Source organism: Neoarius graeffei, chromosome 24 (assembly GCF_027579695.1).
Source record: "Neoarius graeffei isolate fNeoGra1 chromosome 24, fNeoGra1.pri, whole genome shotgun sequence".
NCBI classification, from domain to species: Eukaryota; Metazoa; Chordata; class Actinopteri; order Siluriformes; family Ariidae; genus Neoarius; species Neoarius graeffei.
This window is the reverse complement of record NC_083592.1, coordinates 47,112,025-47,137,036: the sequence shown is the minus strand read 5'-3', so window position 1 is coordinate 47,137,036 and position 25,012 is coordinate 47,112,025. Positions and strand designations below refer to the sequence as shown.

At 41.2% G+C, this 25,012-nt stretch overlaps 1 protein-coding gene across 1 annotated transcript in view; it reads left to right on the top strand.

Annotated features, from left to right (window-relative positions):
- Positions 1-25,012, top strand: part of cacna1ba (calcium channel, voltage-dependent, N type, alpha 1B subunit, a) — a 380,512-nt gene that overhangs the window by 315,851 nt on the left and 39,649 nt on the right. Inside the window, exons 36-38 of the mRNA XM_060907396.1 lie at positions 5,604-5,754; positions 11,720-11,847; positions 13,097-13,193. Of these exons, the coding sequence (XP_060763379.1) occupies positions 5,604-5,754; positions 11,720-11,847; positions 13,097-13,193 (376 nt within the window). The remainder of the gene's footprint in view (positions 1-5,603; positions 5,755-11,719; positions 11,848-13,096; positions 13,194-25,012) is intronic.

The window sequence follows — 25,012 nt, the reverse complement described above, 5'->3', positions numbered from 1 at the left end:
GGAGGTCACTGATAGGCCATCAAAACATTTTCACTGTCGTGGATACTTTGTTTGATTTTGGTTTTATTTTCTTTTTTTATTGTGGTGTTTGAGTTGGACCATACAATTCAGAATTTGGCACTTTGCTTAAAAATCTTTTATGGGGTGGTCTCAAAATAGTTTGCACATTACCTCTCGACAGGTTGTAAACATTATGCAGTTAATTTGTCAATTATATTTTCTATATAACGAAGAGCACAGTGTTACTAAGGAATCGCTTAGCTGTCTTTAAATCGTGAGAGCCCTGGACACTTTGAGTTTGGTTGGTTTACGTTTCATATGTGTCATTTAGTAAGTCTGCTTTAGTGGCTTTAATAGATTAGATTAGATTAGATTAGATTAGATTAGATTAGATTAGATTAGATTAGATTAGATTAGATTCACTTTATTCATCCCACATCGGGGAAATTCACGTGTTACAGTAGCAAGAAAATGTCAAACAGATAACAAAAAAAACCTGAAATACAAATTAGACAAACGAAGGATTAAATACAGAGGGCTATTTGCATTATCTACTGTGAAAAAGTATAGAAAAATTGCCTTATTGAGAGGCTCGGAAAAATTGCACATTACAGGTAGACTCTGTGTATATACACACATATATACATAAATTTTATATATATATATATATATATATATATATATATATATATATATATATATATATATATATAAAGTATGCATAAAAATAGCAGGTGTTTGTCAGTAAAGAAAAAAATGGATGATAGAATTTACAAGTTATGCCACTTGTACTTGAAAATGTTTTATGGGGTAGTCCAAACAAAGCTTTATACATTATACTGCCTGAAAGGTTATTATGTGGACTAATAGTTCATTAAAAACAATTTGATTTACGACTTGTCCTTTCTTTTTTTACATCAAATAATTGAAAGTAACTAAGTAACTTTTACTCAAAGTACATTTTAAATTGAGTACTTTTTTACTTTTACTCGAGTAGAATTTTAGATGGGTACTTTTACTTTTACTTGAGTAGAATTTAAGCAAAGTAAAGATACTTTTACTTAATTACAATTTTTCAGTACTTTTTCCACCTCTGTACGTAATGTATAATGTTCAGCGCACCTCACTAGCGGCGTTTATTGAAGTAAATGCATTTATACTCAACATGACATGGCAGATCAGCAGGTTTCAAAATTTTTTTTTTTTTTGTCATGTTTCTTGATATCAAGTTTTATTTAATTAATCACTCATTTATAAATGTTTTGATAAGACAGTCTGAGATTTGATGTTGTTGTTGTATAGTGTGGTAGACTCGGTCAATCTCTAGGTTGTACGAATTCTTGTCACTTATGTATTACTTTATCACTAAGCTTGATTTCGATTCAGATTTTCCTCCTGTAAACCCTCGACCTCTTTAAATCGCCAATTTCATTGCCTTCCACGACAGAGCACCACAAAATCGCTCCTCTCACATCGCTCTCACGTAAAATTAATCTAACATCTGCTATATTGCACAGCCACCAACCCCGGCTATCCCCCGTAATGCACTGCGATAAACAAGTGATGACATAGTTATGCTTGGGGACTATTGTCTAGTTGGTTTGCGTACATCGCACAGAGCTGACTGTAAAACATGCAAGAGGCCATGTGTCGCAAACTGCCATAAAACCCCAACGGAGACGCATATTCTGAATGCACTGCATACATCTTCAAGGAATGTTCCGAAAACCAGAATTGATTGATTGATTGATTGATTGATTGATTGATTGATTGATTGATTGATTGATTGATTGATTGATTGAGCTCAAGCTGGGAAATTGTTAATAAATTACACAGACATGAAGCTAGTAGTAAAACAAAAGGGAAAAAAACATCTCTGAGATTTGTAAGAAGTGGTTGAAAGATCTAAATGAAATGTAAGGAGTAAAACATATATTTATAAGTATTCATTATACTGAGGGAATTCAGGACAAGTAAAGTACCCTAAATACAAGTACCCTAAAACAAAATGTAAGTATAGCAACGAAGTACAGAACACAAATGATAGCACAAATATAACTATTGTTTTTCAATTAAAAAAAGTTTTATTCAACATTTGAACAGTAGACTTATGCAGTAAAGAGCAGTGTTGGGAGTAACGCGTTACAAAAGTAACGAATTACTGTAATGCATTGCTTTTTGCAGTAACGCGGTAATGTAAGGCATTACAGAAAAAAAATTGGTAATATTTTACTCGGTACAAATGTCAGTAACGCGCGTTACAATGCATTTTTAACCTGGAATGAAGTGGTGGGCTTTTTTTCCTTCATACAAATTCGCCAAAATCACGCAAGATCTGTAGAGGTGAAACGTCCGCGCAAAATGTTTCACTTCCTTTTCCTTTAAGCTAGTCAGACAGAAGAGAGAGATATGAGTGAACCTGCAGCTGATCTAACATCGGATAGCACATTCTCCAGATGGGCATACGCCCATTACTTTAAGTTTGTGAAAAATAAGGATGTGAAGAACATCATAGTCAAATGCACTTTGTGTGCTAAACCTAAAGAACTGTCCACTTCCCGAAATAGCACCAGTAATTTAACTAAACATTTACAGAGGTGCCATAGTAACATGAAGTTAGCGAGGAAGCAAGCGGAGGATGAGAGTGGCGATAAAATCACCAAGCAGCCAAAATTAATGTTCTGCCGCTCTGAGATGCTCCTTCAGCCTCAGGAGGTGAGGAGACTTGTGGCGGAGTACGTATGTTGCTGAAGATATGCTGACAGTTTGTTTACATTTTTGTCCTGTATAACTGAGTTTTTTTTTTTGCTGGTCGGAAGTCAGACTAAAGTGATTGAGCTGCCTTTCCTTCGAGGGCTAATAGGCCTAAGCACTTCAATATCATTAAAAGCACTTTGATTTTGTTATTTCTAATTCTGTTTTTCGAAATGTGACTGGGTAGCCTCATATAGCTAATAGTCATTGTCTAGCCGAGATTTAAAAGGCTTGTGGGCTTTTTCCAGGCCAGTTTTATTGTAGGCTACGATTTGTCATAATATGTTCATTTTTGTCAAATTTCTGAAATGGAGTCATATCCCTTAGGGCTAATCTTTTTTTTTTTTTATGAAGCATAAACTATGCTTAATGCTGTAAACTTGAAAACAATAAAGGCATAGAAACGCTAATTTTGTATCGTGTCATAATATACATTACAATACAATACAGTTCAATTAATGTTAATATGAATAGGTCTAAAGTTACAGTATTTCTATCACAATTTGCCAGACTTTCACCTTTTGTCTGTTCTTGCGATGATTGTTCCTTGTATTGTGCCATGAGTCATCATCACTGTGGCTATTATATTCTAGTGTTTTTAACCATAAGCCGAGCTCAGTCAGATCCCACATCACCTTCCACTGGATGTGTGATGAGCTAATTGAGCGTCTTGAGCTACATTGACCGTAGATTGCCAAATCCATACTTCCAGTTATTTTGGTGAGAGTAACTTAAAAGTAATGCAATAGTAGTGTAATGCCTTACATTTTAAATACAGTAATATTGTAATGTAACTAATTACTTTAAAATGACAGTAACAAGTAATAAATAATGCAAAACAGTTTTGAAGTAACTTGCCCAACACTGGTAAAGAGTCATTCATTGCTTACACTTTCAGGTTTTGTGCTCTCCCCGATCAGAGAACCACACAATGTTTCACGAATTGAAGATTTAGAGATTAAATGACAAATAACTTAAATGAAAGAATTCAATGAGGAGTTCTGCAAAATATTTATTTTGTGGAAAAATTCAACATCTGTCCTTAAACTTCTATTATTATACTGTAAGTGAGGTTGGAGTAAACAAATGTTTTTTTTTTCCGTCAGCACAAAGAAACCTGTTGAAATTCTTGTATGTAGTAATCACACACAGGTAGGGATTAATTTGATGAGATTAAGCTGAAAAATGCTGGACTATTTCTTGAATCTGTTTTGTTAAAGGAGAACTGAAGTCATTTTTAAGAAGAAACCTTTATTCGTCACATGCACACTTCAAGCACAGTGAAATTCATGCTCTGCATTTAACCCATCTGAAGCAGTGAACACACACACACCAGAGCGCCCGGGGAGCAGTCAGGGGTCAGGTACCTCGCTCAAGGGCACCTCAGCTCAAGGCCGCCCCACATTAACCTAACCGCATGTCTTTGGATTGTGGGGGAAACCGGAGCACCCGGAGGAAACCCACGCAGACACGGGGAGAACATGCAAACTCCACAGAGAAAGGCCCTCGCCGGCTGCTGGGTTCGAACCCGGAACCTTCTTGCTGTGAGGCGACCGTGCTAACCACTACACCACCGTGCCGCCTCGCTCTCTCCTCTCTCTCTTTTAAACTTGCTTTATTTCTTAACGAATGTGTTATTCAACTACGTTTTTGGTTTTAGTAGCTTTATATCGTGACTTGTATTGGCAACTAATTGCAATTAAATATTATACTTATCGGCCTATTCGGTTTTTAGCCGTGTTGAATTTAGTTCGTTTGGTCCACGGCAGGCGTCGCTTATCCGCGCGATCTTCACAAGACTTGTGCGAGACTTCGAAACGTTTAGTGTCAGCCAGGTGTCGGTGCCGCCATTTTGAAAACTGTTTTCCAAATGAAATATTGCACAAAAACGAGTTTAAATGACGATTACTGCCTATTTTTTTTAAACTTTCCTGATTGCTATCAAAACAAACAAAACTTCCAGCTTGATTACATCAGCATTCGAAAGAGGGCGCGCGCGTCTTTTGACTACGTTGGCGGATGTCGGTCACTTTGATTTCCGCTGTACGTTTTACTTCCGTCCTACGATGTCTCGCACAGGTCTCGACGAATCTCGTTTACGGCCGTTGCTTTGACATATGGACTGATATATTACAGAGCATATTTCAAACACTCATAACTTGCTATAGCAGCGACAAAATAGCGATCAAAAATGCGTTCCGATATTTAATAAAATGAGATAAATAGAATTTTGATGATAAAAAAATTGCCTTCAGTTCTCCTTTAAATGTTCATAGCAGAGTGGGGGGGGGGGGGGGGGATGTGATCTTCGTGACTTTGGCCGTCTTTCAGAATCTGCTGGCCACAGAATGGTGCGAAAAACAAAAAACATCTACTGAGCAGCAGTTCTGTGGGTGGAAATCCTTTATTGAGGAGAATAGCCAGACTGGTTCGAGCTGCTAGAAAGTCTACTGTATCTCAAAGAAACACTCTTTCCAATCATGTTGAACAGAAAAGCATAAGACGCATCAAAACACAACACATCTAACCTGAAGGCAGTCAGACTACAAGGAACCTGAGGCCACAATGGATATAGGCTCACAGAAACTGGAGAGATGAAGACTGAAATAAGCCCAGACAAGTATTCCGAGACGCTTTCCTTCTTATCACAGTTGTAATGAGTGTTTATTTGAGTTGACTGGATGTTTTTTGTTGTTCGCACCATTTTTTTGTTGACTGGATGTTTTTTGTTGTTCGCACCATTTTTTTAACCGACGGCATAAAAAATTTGCCTTCAGTTCTCCTTTAAGTCTGTCTCTAAATGTGCTGTATTAACGTGCACACATTGCTGTGCTTATTTGCCCCTTTAGGAGTGCTACAGGAGAGGCCTGGCACGAGATCATGCTGTCGTGTCTGAGTCACCGTCCATGCGATGAGAAGTCCGGAATGGTGGAAGACGAGTGCGGCAGCGACTTTGCCTACTTTTATTTTGTCTCCTTCATCTTCCTTTGCTCTTTTCTGGTCAGTGCTCTTTCCTGGTCGTCTCTGTTCGTTACTGTAGTCCAGCAAATTGAGGCGCTCTGGGCCTAATTATACTGCTCACACACACATTTCTTCAGATCTGTTTAGGTTTCTGTTTCAACTAAAATATCAGAGACGATGGTTGACTTGGTTGTCAAAGAAGCAGAACACGATGGGATGCACATTCTTTTCTCACAGCTTGAAAATCATTTCAGTTAAACCTCCAGAGAGAAGTGGAATTAACACAAATCCCAAACCTCAAGAAGAGATGTAATCATTGTAAGGTTTTAACCAAAAAAGGCTTTATTAGCGAAAATGTGTTTTGTTAGAGCTGCTGCACAGTCGATGCCAAAATTATTGCCACCTTTCATGGAAATGAACAAAAAGGCCTATCTAAAATGAATAATACTTAGAGTTCATAATATAATGACTTGCTTATATGGGGACATTGTTTTATTTTTAACACAATATCCTGAGGGCGGCACGATGGTGTAGTGGTTAGCGCTGTCGCCTCACAGCAAGAAGGTCCGGGTTCGAGCCCTGTAGCCGGCGAGGGCCTTTCTGTGCGGAGTTTGCATGTTCTCCCCGTGTCCGCGTGGGTTTCCTCCGGGTGCTCCGGTTTCCCCCACAGTCCAAAGACATGCAGGTTAGGTTAACTGGTGACTCTAAATTGAGCGTAGGTGTGAATGTGAGTGTGAATGGTTGTCTGTGTCTATGTGTCAGCCCTGTGATGACCTGGCGACTTGTCCAGGGTGTACCCCGCCTTTCGCCCGTAGTCAGCTGGGATAGGCTCCAGCTTGCCTGCGACCCTGTAGAACAGGATAAAGCGGCTAGAGATAATGAGATGAGACAATATCCTGATTTTTTTTTTTTCCCTGAAAAACACTAGTTTCAAAATTATTGGCACCCACAGTGTTAATATCTGCACAGTATAACAGTACTGAGCTTATTCTTTAAATATCTAAAAATGTTGGAGTCACTTGTACAGACACCATGAACCACTTCTTTGTTCATGCAGAACATTTTCAGCTTTTTTTTTTTTTTATCTTCGTATGTTTATGCATATGGGCTGCACTTTGCAGTGCAAACCACTTGGGTTGATGTCCAGTTAGGACAGACTTTGTGTTCCTGTAAGGATTTCTTTATGATGTCTTCAACAAAGAACCCACTATGGTCAAGTCTTAACATATTTGGTTCATCCTTCGTCATAAGAATTCCTGACCCACCAAGTCGAGGTGCTTTTGTTACAGCTTTCATTATATTTTAAACTTGTGCAGGCCACTAATAACGTGTCTCTTTTGTATTGAAACAAAGCACTCAAAGCCAGCATAATGACCCAAGCACAATTTATCTCCATTATCTTGTGTCATCTATGATACTTAACAGTTATTCCACAAAATCGAGTCGGATATAAGCTGATAGCTGATATGACGAGATTGAGTGGAATAACTGTTTTATTCTATCGACATTCACTGGAGTTTGAGAAACGGAGCATTTTTATTTTTTGCAAATTCGATAAATAAAAAGCTTATACAAAACATCCGACAAAATCATTTCCGCTTAGAATGTAAACAAACCGGCGAAATGACAGGAGCAATTTGTGAAAAATGCTATAATAATAATAATTCTTGAAAAATTAAAAAAAAGATATGTTCTTACCATGAGACACTTTCATTTCATATTTTGTTGCTTTTTTTGTTTTTGTTTTTTTGTATTTTTTTGGGGGGTGGGGGTGTTTACGAGTAGAGTTTTTATTTCATCCTCAGTTGGTTCCATAACACAATCCACAATTTTCTTCTTCTTTAGGTTTTTTTTTTGTGGTTTTAGCTATTTCGGTTTCTTTTAAAGGATATGGGACATGGATTTTTTTCTGGGTATAATTATGTATAAAGGACATAAGAAATGCCATCTAAATCACTGCAGGGCGTCAAAAATGTGAAAATCATCACATTATTCAAGTTTTTTTATACATCAGCGTAAAACAAGGATTCGTTAATGAGCTAGGTGGTCACGTGACCCGTGACGTCACAAAAACTTTCCAAGGAGCCAGCGCTTGGGTATCTAATGTAAACAGGTTACCGAAATGGACACCATCGACAGTGACATTCCCGATGTTTCACAGAGATGTGAAGTTAGACCCTATCAATTCGAACTGATAGCTGGAAATTCACATGAACATGGATCTTGTCTTTACTCTGACGGGTCAGATGATTCTGAGAGTGAGGGTTCATTCAGCCCTCATGAAACTGAAAGCGGTCGGCTGGATAACACTTCCTGGTAAGTTAAAAACAATTCTGCTCAAAGGCTAATGATCTGTTGAAAGAAGTATTATTTTTGTATCATACATTGAAAGTTCATCATAGATCTAGCTAAAGTCCGTTGCAAGCTAGTTTTTTTTTGCTGATATTTTTCGAGATTGATTGATATACAATGCTTCCAGAGTCCGAGATGAAAACATTCAAAATGGCGAAACGAGTCAGAATTATGATAATCAATAATTGATACACCCAAAATTATAATACTAATCCTTACCTCGGCTTTCAGTCGCTTAGCGCAGAGGTCTTCAACAGGGGGGTCGCGAAATCGCACCGGATCACTCATATCAACAAAAATATTCCTGCCCTGTCCCCTGGCCTCCGTGCAGGGATGCAAACAGCGCGCCTTTCGGCGGATGCCGCCTTTTTCACGGCTGAATCGTGCAGATCCGATTTTTAAAAAAAAAATAGCGATGTTGGTTCATGGAGCATGAGGCATGAAGTGTAAGGATGAGAGAGAGGCGGTTTGGGTCGGGAAGCTGCGCGCATTTGTGCAGCCTGGCGCCGGTGTGCGCGGCTTCCCGATTTGAAGTGGGGTTTTTTTTCTCATCCTTATGCTTCCTGTTTCATGAATTAATATCGCTCAGTACCTGAGTATTAATGTTGAAAGAATCCTCAGTGAAATGGTCCGAATACAGTTTGTGGGAAACAGTAGGTGCAAAGTTTTTTTTCAACAGGTGTTCTGTAAAGTTGTCCTGCCAAGCCTACTGCGCATGCGCGAAGCCTACTGCGCATGCGCAGGTGAGCCCACACTTTCCTCAGCTTCGGGTCCTTGGGGAATGCAAAAAAACTTACTCCAGGGCATTTCCCATTGGAATTATTGCAACCATAAGCAGCACAATACACCATGATGTCCAATGTACTTTAAAGACTATAAAAACAATTTTCTTGTCATCCACTTCTCCATTCATCTACCCGCTTGTGCTGTGCCCGAAAGTTTTTGTGACGTATGATCACGTGACAGCGGCTCTTCCGGTTGCAAAAAATGCATATCGGAAGTCGAGCAGAAATGCCATATAATCATCACGAATATAACGATTTTGCTGAATTTAATAGATGATTTTGTATTTGTTGATGCAATTAATTCATATTTTTAATGGAAAGAAACTGATATAGTGTGCATTTATGTTTCATGTCCCATATCCTTTAAATACTTGATAAAGTGATATATCTGACTTTATGCGCACCGCCATTTTGTTTTTCTCTACTCATGGTATATAAGCTGATATTCTATTAATAGAGTAGCCAGTTAGCCTAGTAAACTAGACCCACCCGCCTAGCGGCCAAAAATATTTTTTGCCTAGCGAATGGGTCTAGCCTCGCATCATATAAACAAACACACCCCGGGCATCAAATCGTGCCCGCCAGTCACAACGCAGGGTTTTTGTTTGGATTCTTTGGGCGGGCTTTTGCAGGAGTGACGACAAGGCTGCGCGACGCTGGAGAAAGCACAACAGGAAAGATGGCTACGGCTAGTGAACAGCGCGCGTTTGACTCCGCTTTGGAATCAGTTTTAGAAGAATTAGACTTGGAGTTTTCGTTGAAACATGAGCAGGAAGAGGCTGTCCGCTCATTCCTTTTCAAGAAGGACGTTTTCGCCGTTTTGCCGACCGGCTATGGCAAAAGTCTGATCTACCAGCTGGCTCCGCTCGTAGCCAAAAGGATGGGGCTAGTTTGTGCAGTATGAAGAATTAATAAACAGCTTTGAAACATTACTTTTTGATTGTTTCTTATTTTCCCGTTATTTTAAATTTAAGGGAAATTATTTCACCAAACACCACTAAATAAAAACTCTCAAAAACAGTTTAAGCAAACCCTTGAAAAACACTTGAAAAAAATAAGAGTGTATGTTAAGTATGTGGTACAGACTCCAAACTTGTGGTCGTTATCTCCAAACTTCTTAATATCTAGAACCTGTTTATTAATTAATACGCATTTTGAAAAATTATTTATTTCGAGGCCTCCCCCACTGCTTTCTGTCGCTCTGACTACGTCACAGTCACTGTTGCGCTGATTGGTCAGAGCGTTGGCCTATACGCACAGAGACAGTTTGAAAGACAGCGGTTTGTTCCTCCTACCCGCTTCGGAAATGTCTACGGATCGAGGCCAGACTAAATATTCACATTTAGTCTGGCTTGCCAGGCTAGTAGCCAATCAGAGCATGTGATTACTCATATCCAGTAAGTGTGGATAGAATAAATACTGTTATCTAATAGTTCACCGCTCACTTCACACAGTCAAGCAGACAGAGGAAGTCCATGTGTGTGCGTATGCGCAGGTTTACTTTGACTGTACACTGACAGTTACATCATTCTGTCGCTAAACGAACAGCTGATCACACCGAGGTGCTCGTTGACCGCCAATATTTATTAGTTTGGTCCTGCGTTTCCTTTCCTTCGTATATAACATAACGTCTTTTCTTCTCGCTTTCTTTCCGTTACTGTAGTCGGTCTTTCACGTTTCATTCGCACACTCACGTCCTCCATTTTTCTCTCCTGTTTCAAATTTGTATCCCACAATGCCTTGCACGAACAGGGAAAGCCCACCACGTGATGCATGACGTAGGATCTTGTTTTGCGTCATGATGAAGCAAGAAAAAATATCGGCGAATTTAGGGCCACATGGCCTTAAATTCATTAATTGCTCTATTTTTTAAAAAAACCTAATAAAATTGGAAGTCTGTGATTCGAATTCAGTAGCTTTCGGTCCACTAAACAAAAAATAATTGGGTGTCGGGGAAAATTATTTTTATGACCTACACTTGAAAAATCTGAAAGGCAGTCTAGCTTTAACTAATAATTTGCGTCTTTGGTGTGGAAAGATTTAACATGTGTGCAAGCTCATATTTATACCTCAGGAATGTCAGAAAAGTTTTAGATCTTGGGACATTTGAAACAACAACAACAACAAAAAAAAAATCAAAGACTTATTTTAAATTATTATTATGAAAGAATATTACAATTTATTTGGATTGTGGGTGGGCGGCACAGTGGTGTAGTGGTTAGCGCCGTCGCCTCACAGCAAGAAGGTCCGGGTTCGAGCCCCGTGGCCGGCGAGGGCCTTTCTGTGCGGAGTTTGCATGTTCTCCCCGTGTCCGCGTGGGTTTCCTCCGGGTGCTCCGGTTTCCCCCACAGTCCAAAGACATGCAGGTTAGGTTAACTGGTGACTCTAAATTGACCGTAGGTGTGAATGTGAGTGTGAATGGTTGTCTGTGTCTATGTGTCAGCCCTGTGATGACCTGGCGACTTGTCCAGGGTGTACCCCGCCTTTCGCCCGTAGTCAGCTGGGATAGGCTCCAGCTTGCCTGCGACCCTGTAGAAGGATAAAGCGGCTAGAGATAATGAGATGAGATGAGATGGATTGTGGGTGCCAATACTTTTGTTACTTTTTTTTTTTTTTTGAAAGAAATACTTCTGAGAATGATTTTGTTACAGGAATGGCAAGTTGTTTCTCCAGTTAGTTACACCGAAACTTTAAATCGCTGTGTGTACAGTTAATTTTTCCCGTTCTCCTGAAGTGTCCCAATAATTCTGACAAGAACAATACGCTTATAAAGAATTACGTTAGAATGGCTGTATGAATAACAAGTGCTGCTTTAGCATTAAAGAGCCTCCAACCTGTCGTATGTTGTCTCTATGTCCTTTTTGTAGATGCTGAATCTGTTTGTGGCTGTGATCATGGATAATTTTGAGTACCTGACCCGGGACTCCTCCATCCTGGGTCCCCATCACCTGGACGAGTTCATCCGCGTGTGGGCTGAGTACGACCCGGCTGCATGGTATGTCCCGACACCTACAACGCCCTGCAAACGGAGAGAGGTCTGAGCCACTGACTTATGTAGTATCACAGTCTGGAAGCTGTATTGGGGTCTGAAAAGCCTTTCCTGTCCTGTCATTAGTCTATAAGATAATATGTAAAGGAGTATCTATACCCCTCTATACTCATGCACAACCCTGATGGATACGTATGGGCTCGACGTGGCCATACGTGTCCAATGCCTATACTAATATACTCTCCAAGCTGAGCTTGCCTTACACCTGTGTCATGTCTTGCTTGTTTTCTCTGCAGCGGACGGATTTCCTATAAGGATATGTACAATTTGTTGCGAATTATCTCACCCCCTCTTGGCTTAGGGAAGAACTGCCCTAATAGGGTAGCATACAAGGTTTGCAAACCCCAGAAAACTTCCTCCACTTTTGCAGGCTCTGTGCGCCAGCGCCCAGAGACCTGAACTGAATGGCTGTGCACAAAATGACTTGCCTATACACGAGCACTTGCCCTTTGAGACGTGACTGGCTTTGGTTAATGATGCTGAATGGGAAACAAAGCTTTCAAAGCCAACATGATCATCTTTATGATTTGTGATATTCTATGAAATACATGCTTATGATGTATATCACAGTCATCTAGAATACTAGTGGAGTATTGAAGCTTAACTTGGAGTAACGTTGTCTTCCGATATGCTAAGTTGAAGCTAAGCTTTAGCGGCGCTTCAGCTTAGCTCACAGATGCAACAGCAAATATGACAGAAAGGTCATTGATTTAAAAAAAAAAAAAAAAAGAAGGCTGGCATTGAAATCTTTGTTTTCAAGCACAAAAAGAAGAAACCTGACATGATGTCTCTTAGCATGCCCAAGCAGACATCTTCCAAACAATGCAGCCATTCTGTCACGATCCACACCATGTGTGCACCTTTGCTTCATTCCATTTCTTCTTTCCCATCAGGGATCAACTCCTTCTCTCTTCCTCTAACCTCTAACCTTTTAGGATCCATCTTTGACCCTGACCCAGGCAAGGATGGCATCCCTGTCCATGACACTAGTGGAAATCTAAATAACACAGATTTCTGTTTCTTTGTTTTTGTTTGTTTGTTTGTTTGTTTGTTTATTTTAATTTGTATTATTTTTTTTTTCATTTTTGTTCTGCTTTGTTTCATTTCATTTCCTCCCCCTCTCCTCTTCCCGTCTCTCTAACTCCCCATCCTTGTCTTTTGATTTTGATTCTGTTGCGTTCTCGACACTGTGAAGTGGCCGTATCAAGTACCGCGATATGTATGAGATGCTGCTCCACATGTGCCCACCTTTAGGTTTGGGAAAGAAATGTCCGCCACGAATCGCCTACAAGGTAGCCTGATTTCTCCTGCCGTGCCCCTACCCGTCCCCGCTCCCGCTCCCGCTCCACTCACCCTGTCTTCTCATTGGCTTATCCTTCAGCCAACTTCTGTGCTCTGCAGTGTCTCCCACCCCTTTTCTTTCCTAGTTTTTTTTTTTTTCCTTTGTGCCCGCTCTTTCTGGTGTAGCCCGTCTTTCTCTTTTCCCTCCTTTTCTTGGACCATTGTGCCCCTTCTCTACTCCCTCTGTCATATAAAGATAATAATATATCACTATAACAGATTAGGACTTTAGTAGAACGGTCATCTGATGTTAGCATGCAGTGAAGGGTCAAATATATGGTAGTTTAGTGAAGTCCCATACTCAGACTTGCCTTGTGTCCAAAATCACTCACTACTCACTATATAGTGGACTTTATTGCAAGTTTGCCATTTTGTAGTGCTGTCAGAATTATTACACTCTGTATAGTGGACTCATAGCATCCCACAATGCATCGTGAAAAGTAGTGTACAACCGGTTGGCACTAACCAGGCAATATCATGTTTTGCAGTTCCTTATGACAACGGGCACGTGACAAATTTATAAGTCATGGCACGAAAATGACGATAATATTGTAGTGTGTTGGGGTGAACGGACGGAGCATGTCTGTGACGATTCTCAATCATCCAGGTCATAGTAAACTGTGGGTGGTAGAAAGGGGCAACTGGACTTGCTTGAAAATTCTTGAAAACGTTTCACCTCTCGTCCAAAAGGCTTCCTCAGTTCTGTCTGACTGAGGTGGTGTTTACATTAGACCGTATCCGTATCGTTTTCGTCGCAGATGCACTGTCCGTGCACATTAAAACGCCGGGAAACGACTCCACAGGCGGAACAGTTTGAATCCGCCAGGGCCCACGTATTCAACCCAGTACGTATCTGATCCGGTGCTGTGTAAACATTGAGGAACGAGGATACGCAGTGCTGAGCTCTAGCTGACGTCGTCATTGGACAACGTCACTGTGACATCCACCTTCCTGATTCGCTGGCGTTGGTCATGCCACGTTGGTCATGTGAATGAGCAATACAGGAAGTGTGTTGAGGAAGTCATTAAGTGAATGAGCAATACAGGAAGTGTGTTGGTTACCGTAGCACTAAATAAGTCTTGCTGTAATCGCAAAAAACGGCCGTTCTGCAAGGTGAAGAGTGTACCGAACACTGTTAGATCCTTCTAGCATAAACACGAAGGCCATACACGGTGTAAAAAAGGCGTCATTGTAGTACCGGTACCGCCGATAACAGACTGGCATACTTAATTTTTAACAACGACATCCTTCCACTTGCAAGTGGTGAGTGACTTGCGCATGCCCGATATGCACTGGGATCATGTGACGTGCGGCGTCTAATTAGTCATGTGATTAGCGTATCCGTGTATTGGTGTTGCTGTGTGCACGGGGAACGGTTTTGTTGCGGGCACAGAAATTTTGTGTGTGTACGCGAATCGTTTTAAAAACTTTAATCTGATGATCCGCTGATTCGAAATAATGTAAACAGGGCCTAATAGGGAGTATCAGATATTTATCTTCTCCTGGATCAGAATCAGAATTCTGATGACCAGCTCATCTAAGGTGGGGTTTACATTAGACCTTATCAGCGGATCATCAGATTAACGTTTTTAAAACGATTAGTGTGCACACAGCAACGCCAATACACGATTCGCGTGCACATAGCAACGCCAATACACGGATACGCTCGGCTCCGCAGGCATCCTGCGCTCCAAATCACTCCGCCCTGAACAGCGAGTGCCCTCTGGAGGGTGCGCACTCCGGCCCTGCGCAGCTCACAGAGCGTGCGAGTGAAGTGCACGAGCAGTGATTTGGGACTGAGCCGCTGTGTGTGTGTGATCCCAGTGCATATCACTTACCACTTGCAAGTGGAAGGATGGCAAGCCTAAAGACAATCATAACTACACAATGGGCAGTATTTGCATCAGTATTTGCAGTATTTTCATACTTTTATACTCTTTAATGAAAGGTGATACAAGGCGGAAGTCCGCGCCGTTTTTCAGCAGTCGCGTCACATGACCAACGCCAGCGAATCAGGAAGGTGGATGTCACAGTGACGTTGTCCAATGACGACGCCAGCTAGAGCTCAGCACAGCGTATCCGCGTATTCTCAATGTTTACACAGCACCAGACCAGACACGATCTGGATTGAATACGTGGACCCTGGCGGATTCCCGTTTCCCAGCGTTTCCAGGTGGTTTAATGTAAACGGACAGTGCATCCGCGAAGAAAACGAGACAGATACGGTCTAATGTAAACTTGGCCTAAGGTGTCATTGAGGCATCATGTTGGTGTGGGTCACTGGAGGCTGGGTGTGAATGGCGAGTCATTAGAGTGATCAAAGGATCGGCCGTTAGGGTGATCAATGGCAATCTGACTCTCTCTGTCCTCCTGTGAGTCACCGAAAACAGCTGGGTCCTGGCGTACACCCAGCCGTCTGGGAAGAGTGTCCAAGACCGCCTTGGAGCAAGAAACATATTATTAACGGACATTCAAGTGCAATTAAAAATAGTAAGAGAATTAAAAAATAAGCTAAAATGGAATAAGACAGATAAAATACAAGAATAAAAGTTACAGTGCAGAGTGAGGAATTAATCAAAAGCCTTAAATTTGATTGAAAAAAAGGCAGCGGCAAAAAACAAAGAAAATTATTCAGCCTTGATTTAAAAGAACTGAAAGATGCAGGTACTTTGTATTGATTAATGTGGGAAATACGCTCAGTATAATATGGATTTATCACAAAAACACATGCACGTGTTTATTATTTTGAAAACCCACCAGCCGACTGATCTGGCATGTTTTAATTGTGCGACAGTAATGACGTAAATAACGGCGTGGCGTAGTAGTGTCCGAAAGTGTTTTTTCATTTTACCAATGAGCTCATTATATAGTCCTCTATATAGAATTCCCAAGATAGTAGTGAATGAGTGAGTGATTTCGGACACAGCTTGGGTTAATACCTGCTCGTTTTATGCGTCGTTTTTTGGATTATATCCAGATTTGAACCTGCGTTTAAACTTTCATCCTTGCTTACTGGTTACACCAATTACACCTTCTGTTAGTAATCTTGGCAAGGGGTCCACCGCCCATCACAAAACACGATTGCGCAGCATTTTGAACTTTCCTAAAGATAGATGAAGGAACCATGGACCATGTGTCTGATTATATGTATCAGGAACAGGTTTCGGTCGATATGTCTAGTTTGCAGAGATGGAAGTCGGTAGTGTTTCAAAGAAATTTCTAAGCAGGTTTGTTTTTCAGCCAGAAACTGGTGTATTGGAGTGCGCAGAGCTAATAAGCTTGATTGATTCTGAATCTTGTGGCCAGAAAAGTGTACAAAAGATATTAGAAACTCTGTAGCATGTCGGCAAGATGTCGGAGTCTGAGATGAACTTGACCTTCATCAGACTGCTTTTTTATTTTTCTCGAATAACGTTTTTGTTTGTAACTGAATCGAATCACTGCTTTCCACCTGAGAAGGTTTTGAGTCTTTAAGACATAATCCACGTCTTTGGTGTTAACCTCAAATCTGACTCTGCCTTTTTCTGTAAATTCTGTTCAGTTTTATTTACGTAGTGCTTTTAGCTGTAGAAATTGACACAAAGCAGGTTTACTGTAATTCAGATGTAGATTTCGAGCCTTTATGACAAAACCAATGGTGATGGTGGCAAGAAGAAACTCTCTGAGAAAACTCAAGGAAAAAAACCTTAAAGGAACAGTCCACCGTATTTCCTTAATGAAATATGCTCTTACCTGAATTGAGACGAGCTGCTCCGTACCTCTCCGAGCTTTGCGCGACCTCCCAGTCAGTCAGGCGCAGTCAAACGCGCTGTCACTCCTGTTAGCAATGTAGCTAGGCTCAGCATGGCCAACGGTATTTTTTGGGGCTGTAGTTAGATGTGACCAAACTCTTCCGCGTTTTTCCTGTTTACATAGGTTTATATGACCAGTGATATGAAACAAGTTCAGTTACACAAATTGAAACATGGCGATTTTCTATGCTACGGAAAGTCCGCACTATAATGACAGGCGTACTAACACCTTCTGCAGCGCATCGATACGGAGCTCAGATATCAATGCGCTGCCGAAGCGCGCAGAAAGTGTTAGTACGCCTGTCATTATAGTGCGGACTTTCCATAGCATAGAAAATCGTTACGTTTCAATTTGTGTAACTGAACTTGTTTCATATCACTGGTCATATAAACCTATGTAAACAGGAAAAACGCAGAAGAGTTTGGTCACATCTAACTACAGCCCCAAAAAATACCATTGGCCATACTGAGCCTAGCTACATTGCTAACAGGAGTGACAGCGCGTCTGACTGCGTCTGACTGACTGGGAGGTTGCGCAAAGCTCGGAGAGGTACGGAGCAGCTCGTCTCAATTCAGATAAGAGCATATTTCATTATGGAAGTACGGTGGACTGTTCCTTTAAGAGAATCCTGACTCAAAAGGGATGCACTTCTGGGTAACACCAGATAGTGTGCATAATTACATATTATAAAGGCAAAGTGTTGAAAGGATGTTCAGTATAAGAATTGTCGATTTTATGGTTATATCTACAGTATGCAGGTGAAATCATCTCCTGAAGTAAGGGTGAGACTTGGGCATAAATCGCTTTTGGGAAATTCACAAATCCTTAATCAGCAGAAAATCACTAATGTGAGCCATTTCATGTTTGACAAAGTTTTGCACACATTTCAGAATGATAGAAACAGGATAACTGTAGCCGGGGCTTAATTTGAGCCGGAACATGACGGAACAAGATCCGTAACCTCCGTCGTCGGATCCGGCAGCTATTTTCATTTCATTCGGTGTTCCGGCAGCTATTTAAATGGATCAGATCACCTCCATGACCATCACAAAAGGGAAAAAAATCAAACAATAAATGAAATAAATAAGTAAATAAAAATTTGTTTAGTGTTCGGTTTTGATTTTGCTATCTGTTGTTGATTTCTATCCTATGACATCCACAAAATCCATGCGAAAGGGGAAGGGGGGGGGACACGGGGTGTATACTTCAGCTCAATAGAACACCGGGGTTTTTTTGTAGCCGTTAGCTTGCGCTGTGGAAAAAATGGCAAAAAAACAAGAAAGCTTACTAAAATTTTTCAAAGTCCCAGGACAGCCGGATCCTAAACGACCTAAAATGGACAACGTTGGACACAGTGACACTGCACCAGCACCTGCTGCAAGTGTACCAGTCCGCGGGAACGATCAGAAAGAAGACGAGAAGAATGATGATGGCGGTGAAGCTAGAAGTGTTAGCGCACCAACCGCAAAGCAAAGCCTTTTGACAAAGAACATGGCGAAAAGGGAAAAAAGGTGACTGGTAGGCTACCGTACATTTCAACAGGAATGGACAGAGGAGTTCGCCTTTGTGGGGTGAGAGGGTTCTGCTTTGTGTCCAATAGGCCTATACAATGACAAGATTGCATCGATGAAACAATGAAATAAAGCGGCACTTCGAAACACGCCAAGCTACGTTTGCGTCAAAATATTCAGCGGGGGACAGGAGGAAGACGGCATGCCAAGAGCCTCTTCGTTATGAAAAAGAATATATTACACTCAAATTGTTGGTCATACGTAAAAATGCATTTTAGTTGTATTCAGCGTCACTTTTTATATATGGCTCTCACGAAAATGTATTTGAAAATATGTGGCTTTCATGGCTCTCTCAGCCAAAAAGGTTCCCGACCCCTGCCTTAACGTATGTGTGGAGAGTGAGGGTGAACTTGAGTGCCTGTTTGGAGAACATTCTGAGCGTTGTCCATTGTTGTCCAGGATTTGATAACTGGTGCTGTTGCAATACGTCATGCAATGGAGCACTTGCATGTGACGTCACAGCCGATCCAGATTGTGACAGACGCCATCTTGTAGGTCAAACGCCATATTCCGCCTTCTACTTCTGCTTTTACTTCTACCTTTTCTTCTGGAAAACCCTACTATATACAATTCTACTACAACAGCTGCGGCTACAAGCTTTCCCTACCTGTGCATGTTTTTTATGTTTTTTTGTGTGTATTTTTGCGTGTTGTTCGTCTGTACCGGACTTCAATATCCACTACAACCGTATGGACTTACTGGACATTGGTTTCCAGCAGAAAATGACGGTTTGTAGCGATTTCCATCGCATGCACAACATTCCGGACGAGATAGCGAGACCAGCGGGGTCTCCGTGGATTGTTATCGGAAGCAAAGCGAAGGAGGCAGTGCCGGGAGCGGAAGCAAAAGCGAGGCTGCAGAGCCGGCCTGTTGATTAAGCTCAGAAAACAGCCACTCAAATCTCCACTGCTAAGCCTCTACATCTCCAACGCCAGATCCATGTAAACAAGACGGACGATTTGGAATTACAGCTGGAATTACCTTATTCTATTCTGTAATCGGCTGGTCAGTGCTATACTCAATACTTAAGTGACTTACCCATCCAATGAGGATTCTTGTTTACAAGATGCCACATCTGAGTCGCTGACAAATCCTGAATTTCTGTAGAGATAACTGTCCAGAGATTTATAAGCACGCAGTGCTTCACCACTGAACAGCGAGGGAAAGTTAATGAGGTAATTATACACGTCTGGGTATTCCACTGGCAGTTCAAACTCGGTTGTGAGAACTCCGTCCGGTAAGCCATAAGGGTCACTAATCTGTAGATCGTTTATTTTAGACATATATCTAGTTATCTGTTCATTAGAAAAATGAGCCGTGTAGTCCGTCGGTTGAAATTGATCCATTCTGTACACGAGTGCAGCAGTATTCAGCAGTGTTTTTGACTGACAAGATGGCGGTTGTGTACTTTCCGGTCACGTGACTGCAAGATCTCTATAGGCGTGTGTGCGTAAAGTTATAGTAAACCGCCCCCCGCCTTTTTATTTTTTTTTTGAGTCACCGGACCCACCCACCTCCTGCGTTCCGGGACCTCCCACTTTACAAATTAAGCACTGACTGTAGCGTTTGAGTGTTTTCAGATAAAGTACCGCAAGGACTGTCCGATGTCGAAAACCGCACATTGATATCTGCAAGAATAAAAATTTGATGGCAATGAACGTGGGGTCAAAATTGCTACAAGTTCATGGATTTTTTTTGTCTCATTTTTTTCAATGAGGAAAGTTGTACATCTTCTGGATTGTAATATAATATGAGTTCAACTTATTGGATGCACGGTTTGTGCTAGTGTATCATATTTCTTCGTCTTTCAGGCTGAAGTACACCATTTTGTTGCAAAATATACATCTTGTTGGACCGCGCGTGAAATGTCTGCAGTGTGACAGATTTACTATTGAGATATTTTCTGTCAAATTTATCAAGCTCACGATGTCAAATTTGCATTTAATATCTGGTTTATAATGAATTTCTCATCTACAAAGTATCCAGATGGGAAAAAAAACCCCAAACATGTTCACAGTATAACTTCCTAATACGACTGAGGTATGATTCAAAATGGTATGTCAAAATGACAAAAATCTCCGTAGTGTCCGTAGCCCCCCCCCCCCCCCCCCCCCCCCCCCCCCCCCGTGTACACAATGCTGAGAGACGTACAATGAGCTCAGTACAATAACTATGAAGGGTCTTTAGTAACAACACGATTTATAACAACACAATAATAGTTTCTGTTAAACCACATATGCTGATTTTTACCCGTACAAGTTCTTTCCCCAGAAGTTTAACTTTGCCAACTTTCTTTAGTCCTCTTATATTCCATGTACCAGTTTTAAATCTTTTTCGCAATCTTATTGCCTTGTCAGTTCTTCTTGAGGTTGTGTCACCGTTACTTCCTCCATTTTCTTGTCCACGGCGCATGCCATGCCTTCCAGTAGCCAATTTTTATGCCTCTGCCACCTTAAGGTCCAGGAGGCATTATGTTTTCGGGTTGTCTGTGCATGCGTCCGACCCGAAACATTGTGAACACGATATCTCAAAGGCTAATGAAAGGAATTTCACCAAACTTTCACCATTTGTGCGCTTTGGGACAAACATGAACTGATTAGATTTTGAGGTTAAAAGGTCACAGGTCAAGATTACTGTGAGGTCAAACGTCCATCCCCAAACTTTGTGAACACCATATCTCAAAAGACTAATGAAAGGAATTCACCAAACTTTCACCATTTGTGCGCTTTGGGACAAAGATGAAATGATTAGATTTTGAGATCAAAAGGTCTAAGGTCAAGGTCACTGTGAGGTCAAATGTCTGTCCAAAAACCTTGTGAACACAATATCTCTAGGCAAATGAAAGGAATTTCACTAAACTTTCACCATTTGTGCATTTGGAGACGAACATGAACTGATTAGATTTTGAGGTTAAAAAGGTCACAGGTCAAGATTACTGTGAGGTCAAATGTCCATCCCCAAATCACAACTTAATAAGGCGTTGTAGTCTACCAGGCGGAGGCATCGCCATCGACGCCAATGGCGTCTAGTTCTATCTTTCAACCCCGTCCTGATTGCCCAACAGGGGACGCGGACCTTGGTCACCCGGGCATCGTCCGAGCCGGTATGAACTTTGCTTGTCATTTCCACTGCTTTTCAGGATCCAAAGTGGTAGTGGGATCCCAAGCCCTTCTACCATTGTGGTTTAATTTCGAAATTTTCCTTCTTCTAGACAGATTTGCCTGAAAAGGCTTAGCGAGTTCCATCTACCCCGGTTTGAAATCAGAGTTTTCCTTCTTCTGGTACTTGGAATGTCTTGCTGAATTACAAAATGCAGGACAATTAACTCACTTGTAGTGTCCGTAGCCCACCTGTAGTGTCCGTAGCCCACCTGTAGTGTCCGTAGCCCCCATGTTATCTCATACAAAGAGTCAATTATGTAAAAAGCTATAGGCAACTTACTGAAGTAATCAGCAAACATCATTCATTTTCTCTGTATGTGACACAGAAATAAATACACAAGGAACTTTTTTTCATGATATTTGGAAGATTTAATTACAGTTCAAAACACCACATGCCGAGAATTCTGGTCTTGCTAGAGTTAAAACAAAGTATTGCTTTTAAAAATTGTAGACCTGAATATTGTTAGTTAATCAGAACATGAAAAGCATGTATCACGTGTACAAAGTAATACGGCCCCTGATAGTGCCGTAACTTTTTTGCCGTTGAAGATTAGTGAGAAAAATTTTACAGGTATATATTAGACATAATTTGTGGCAATATACCATAGGTTTCTGCTGGAAAGGACAGTGAGACCCTCAGTGAGACACATTTGGTACATGTTAGTGATTTTCTGCTGAATGTAGCCATGTGAGATGTTCGCCAGTAATCGCTATCTGGATATAATCCTCTTACTCGTTAAGACGCATGAAACGGTAAAGCGTAATTCTGAAATGATGAAGTGTACTTTCAAAGCTGTCACATTTCACATTGATTCACGTACGCCTTTATTCTGCATTGTTTGCACACAGTATAAGCAGCTCAGATGCACCATTTCTCAATCAGATACTTTGTAGAGATGATTTACTGTACACCTTTACACATATGGTGGTGTTTAAACGCAGTTGATTGAAGCCATTCCAGACATTCCTATAGACTTTATAGGTGTGTGTACCGTATGTACATGGGGGAAGCCATGGCCTAATGGTTAGCGAAGCAGCTTTGGGACCGAAAGGTCGCCGGTTTGATTCCTTGGACCAGCAGGAATGGCTGAAGAGCCCTTGAGGAAGGCACCTAACCCCCAACTGCTCCCCAGGCTGCTCTGGGTGCGTTCTACGTCGCTCTGGATAAGAGCATCTGCTAAAAGCCTGTAATGTAATGGACCTTTTTAAATTCATAGAGAACTTTGTGTCGTATATGAATAACCTCCCAGCTTAGCATAGAGAAGTTTCCCTAGTAACCACTCCCTGTCATACTTCTTTGTAGTGGAGCAGTGCATATGTGCGTGTGTGTCTAACCCACTCTGTCTATCGATCTATCTGTCTATTTGTTTGTCTATCTGTCTCTCTACCTCTTTCGCTTTTGCTCTCATCCACTACATCCTCTACGCTGTCTCTCTCGTTTGTTCGGCACTCCTTTGCTACCTGCTGAGTGTGCAAGTGTGACATGTTTTCCCTTCTTTTTTCTTTTTTTAATCCTCCAACCTGTGACTGGAACTGGATTCATGATCTTTCAGCTCACAGAAGCTCAACTCTTCACAATACATTAAGCAAAAGTGATCACAGACTTGAGTCATTTGGGCTGATTAGTATTTTAGCGTCGTCTAAAAGGGTGCTTTCACAGATGCAGGGTTACCTCCAGATTTGAGATTTCCAGCCACAACAGACTCTGTGGTTTACACAAACAAAAACACATCCACTGAGTGGTGGTTCTGTAGCCAGGCAACTTTTTGTTGGTGGGAGAATTTCAGGCTGACAGGAAGGCGGCAGAAACTCGTATAAGGGTAGTTCTTACGTAACGGAATTATATTCACAGTAAAATGTGGTAACTTTTTTTTTTTATTTGCAGTACTCAAGATAATGGTATTAATTTTTTTTTTAAATCACACAGTATGGGATATCTTTTGACCCTAAAAAAGCATCGAAAAATGGGCTATGTTTAACTCTGAACGCAACGAAGAAAGAAAAGTCCGTAACAGAATTACGTTAGAAAAAAAAGAACTTTCATTTCTTAAAATTCAAACCAAGATTTCTCTGAAGCGACATCGCTATAATCGGGGCGATGATTTTTTAAAATATGGTTTTCAGTACATTTTGCCTTGGGTTCCATACTTTAGTAATATCACTGAGCTGGCCTGAGTTTCCCAAAAGCATCACAGTACAAAGCTCATCCTTAAATGGTCGAGCGAGCAGCACAGTGAACGTTCGCTCTCCTAGTTAAGATGCTCTTAGCGTTAAGAGGCTTTTGGGAAACCCCCACCCCTGACAAATAAAAGCAATTTCATAATTTTGGCCTCTCTGCTGAAGAATTGCCCATAACCACTCTGTACTGTTCGGTGTTGAACAGAAAAGCATTTCAGAACAAACATCAAGCCTTGAGGTGGAGCAGAAGACCCACATCAGGATCCACTCCTGTCTGTCAACAACAGGAATCAGAGACTACTCCAAAACTAAATCAAACGTTTTTTTTTTCCTAATCTTCACCCGAATTTCTGACATGATTGGCTAATTTGATAATTGCATGAATGAGCCTGTGTACAGGTATTCCTATTAAAGTGGCCAGTTAGCGTATGTAGTTACAGTGGGGCAAAAAAGTATTTAGTCAACCACCAATTGTGCAAGGTTCTCCCACTTAAAAAGATGAGAGAGGCCTGTAATTTTCATCATAGGTACACTTCAACTATGAGAGACAGAATGGGGGGAAAGAATCCAGGAAATCACATTGTAGGATTTTAATGAATTAATTGGTAAATCTCATCTCATCTCATTATCTCTAGCCGCTTTATCCTTCTACAGGGTCGCAGGCAAGCTGGAGCCTATCCCAGCTGACTACGGGCGAAAGGCGGGGTACACCCTGGACAAGTCGCCAGGTCATCACAGGGCTAATTGGTAAATTCCTCAGTAAAATAAGTATTTGGTCACCTACAAACAAGCAAGATTTCTGGCTCTCACAGATCTGTAACTTCTTCTTTAAGAGGCTCCTCTGTCCTCCACTCGTTACCTGTATTAATGGCACCTGTTTGAACTCGTTATCAGTATAAAAGACACCTGTCCACAACCTCAAACAGTCACACTCCAAACTCCACTATGGCCAAGACCAAAGAGCTGTCAAAGGACACCAGAAAACAAAATTGTAGACCTGCACCAGGCTGGGAAGACTGAATCTGCAATAGGTAAGCAGCTTGGTGTGAAGAAATCAACTGTGGGAGC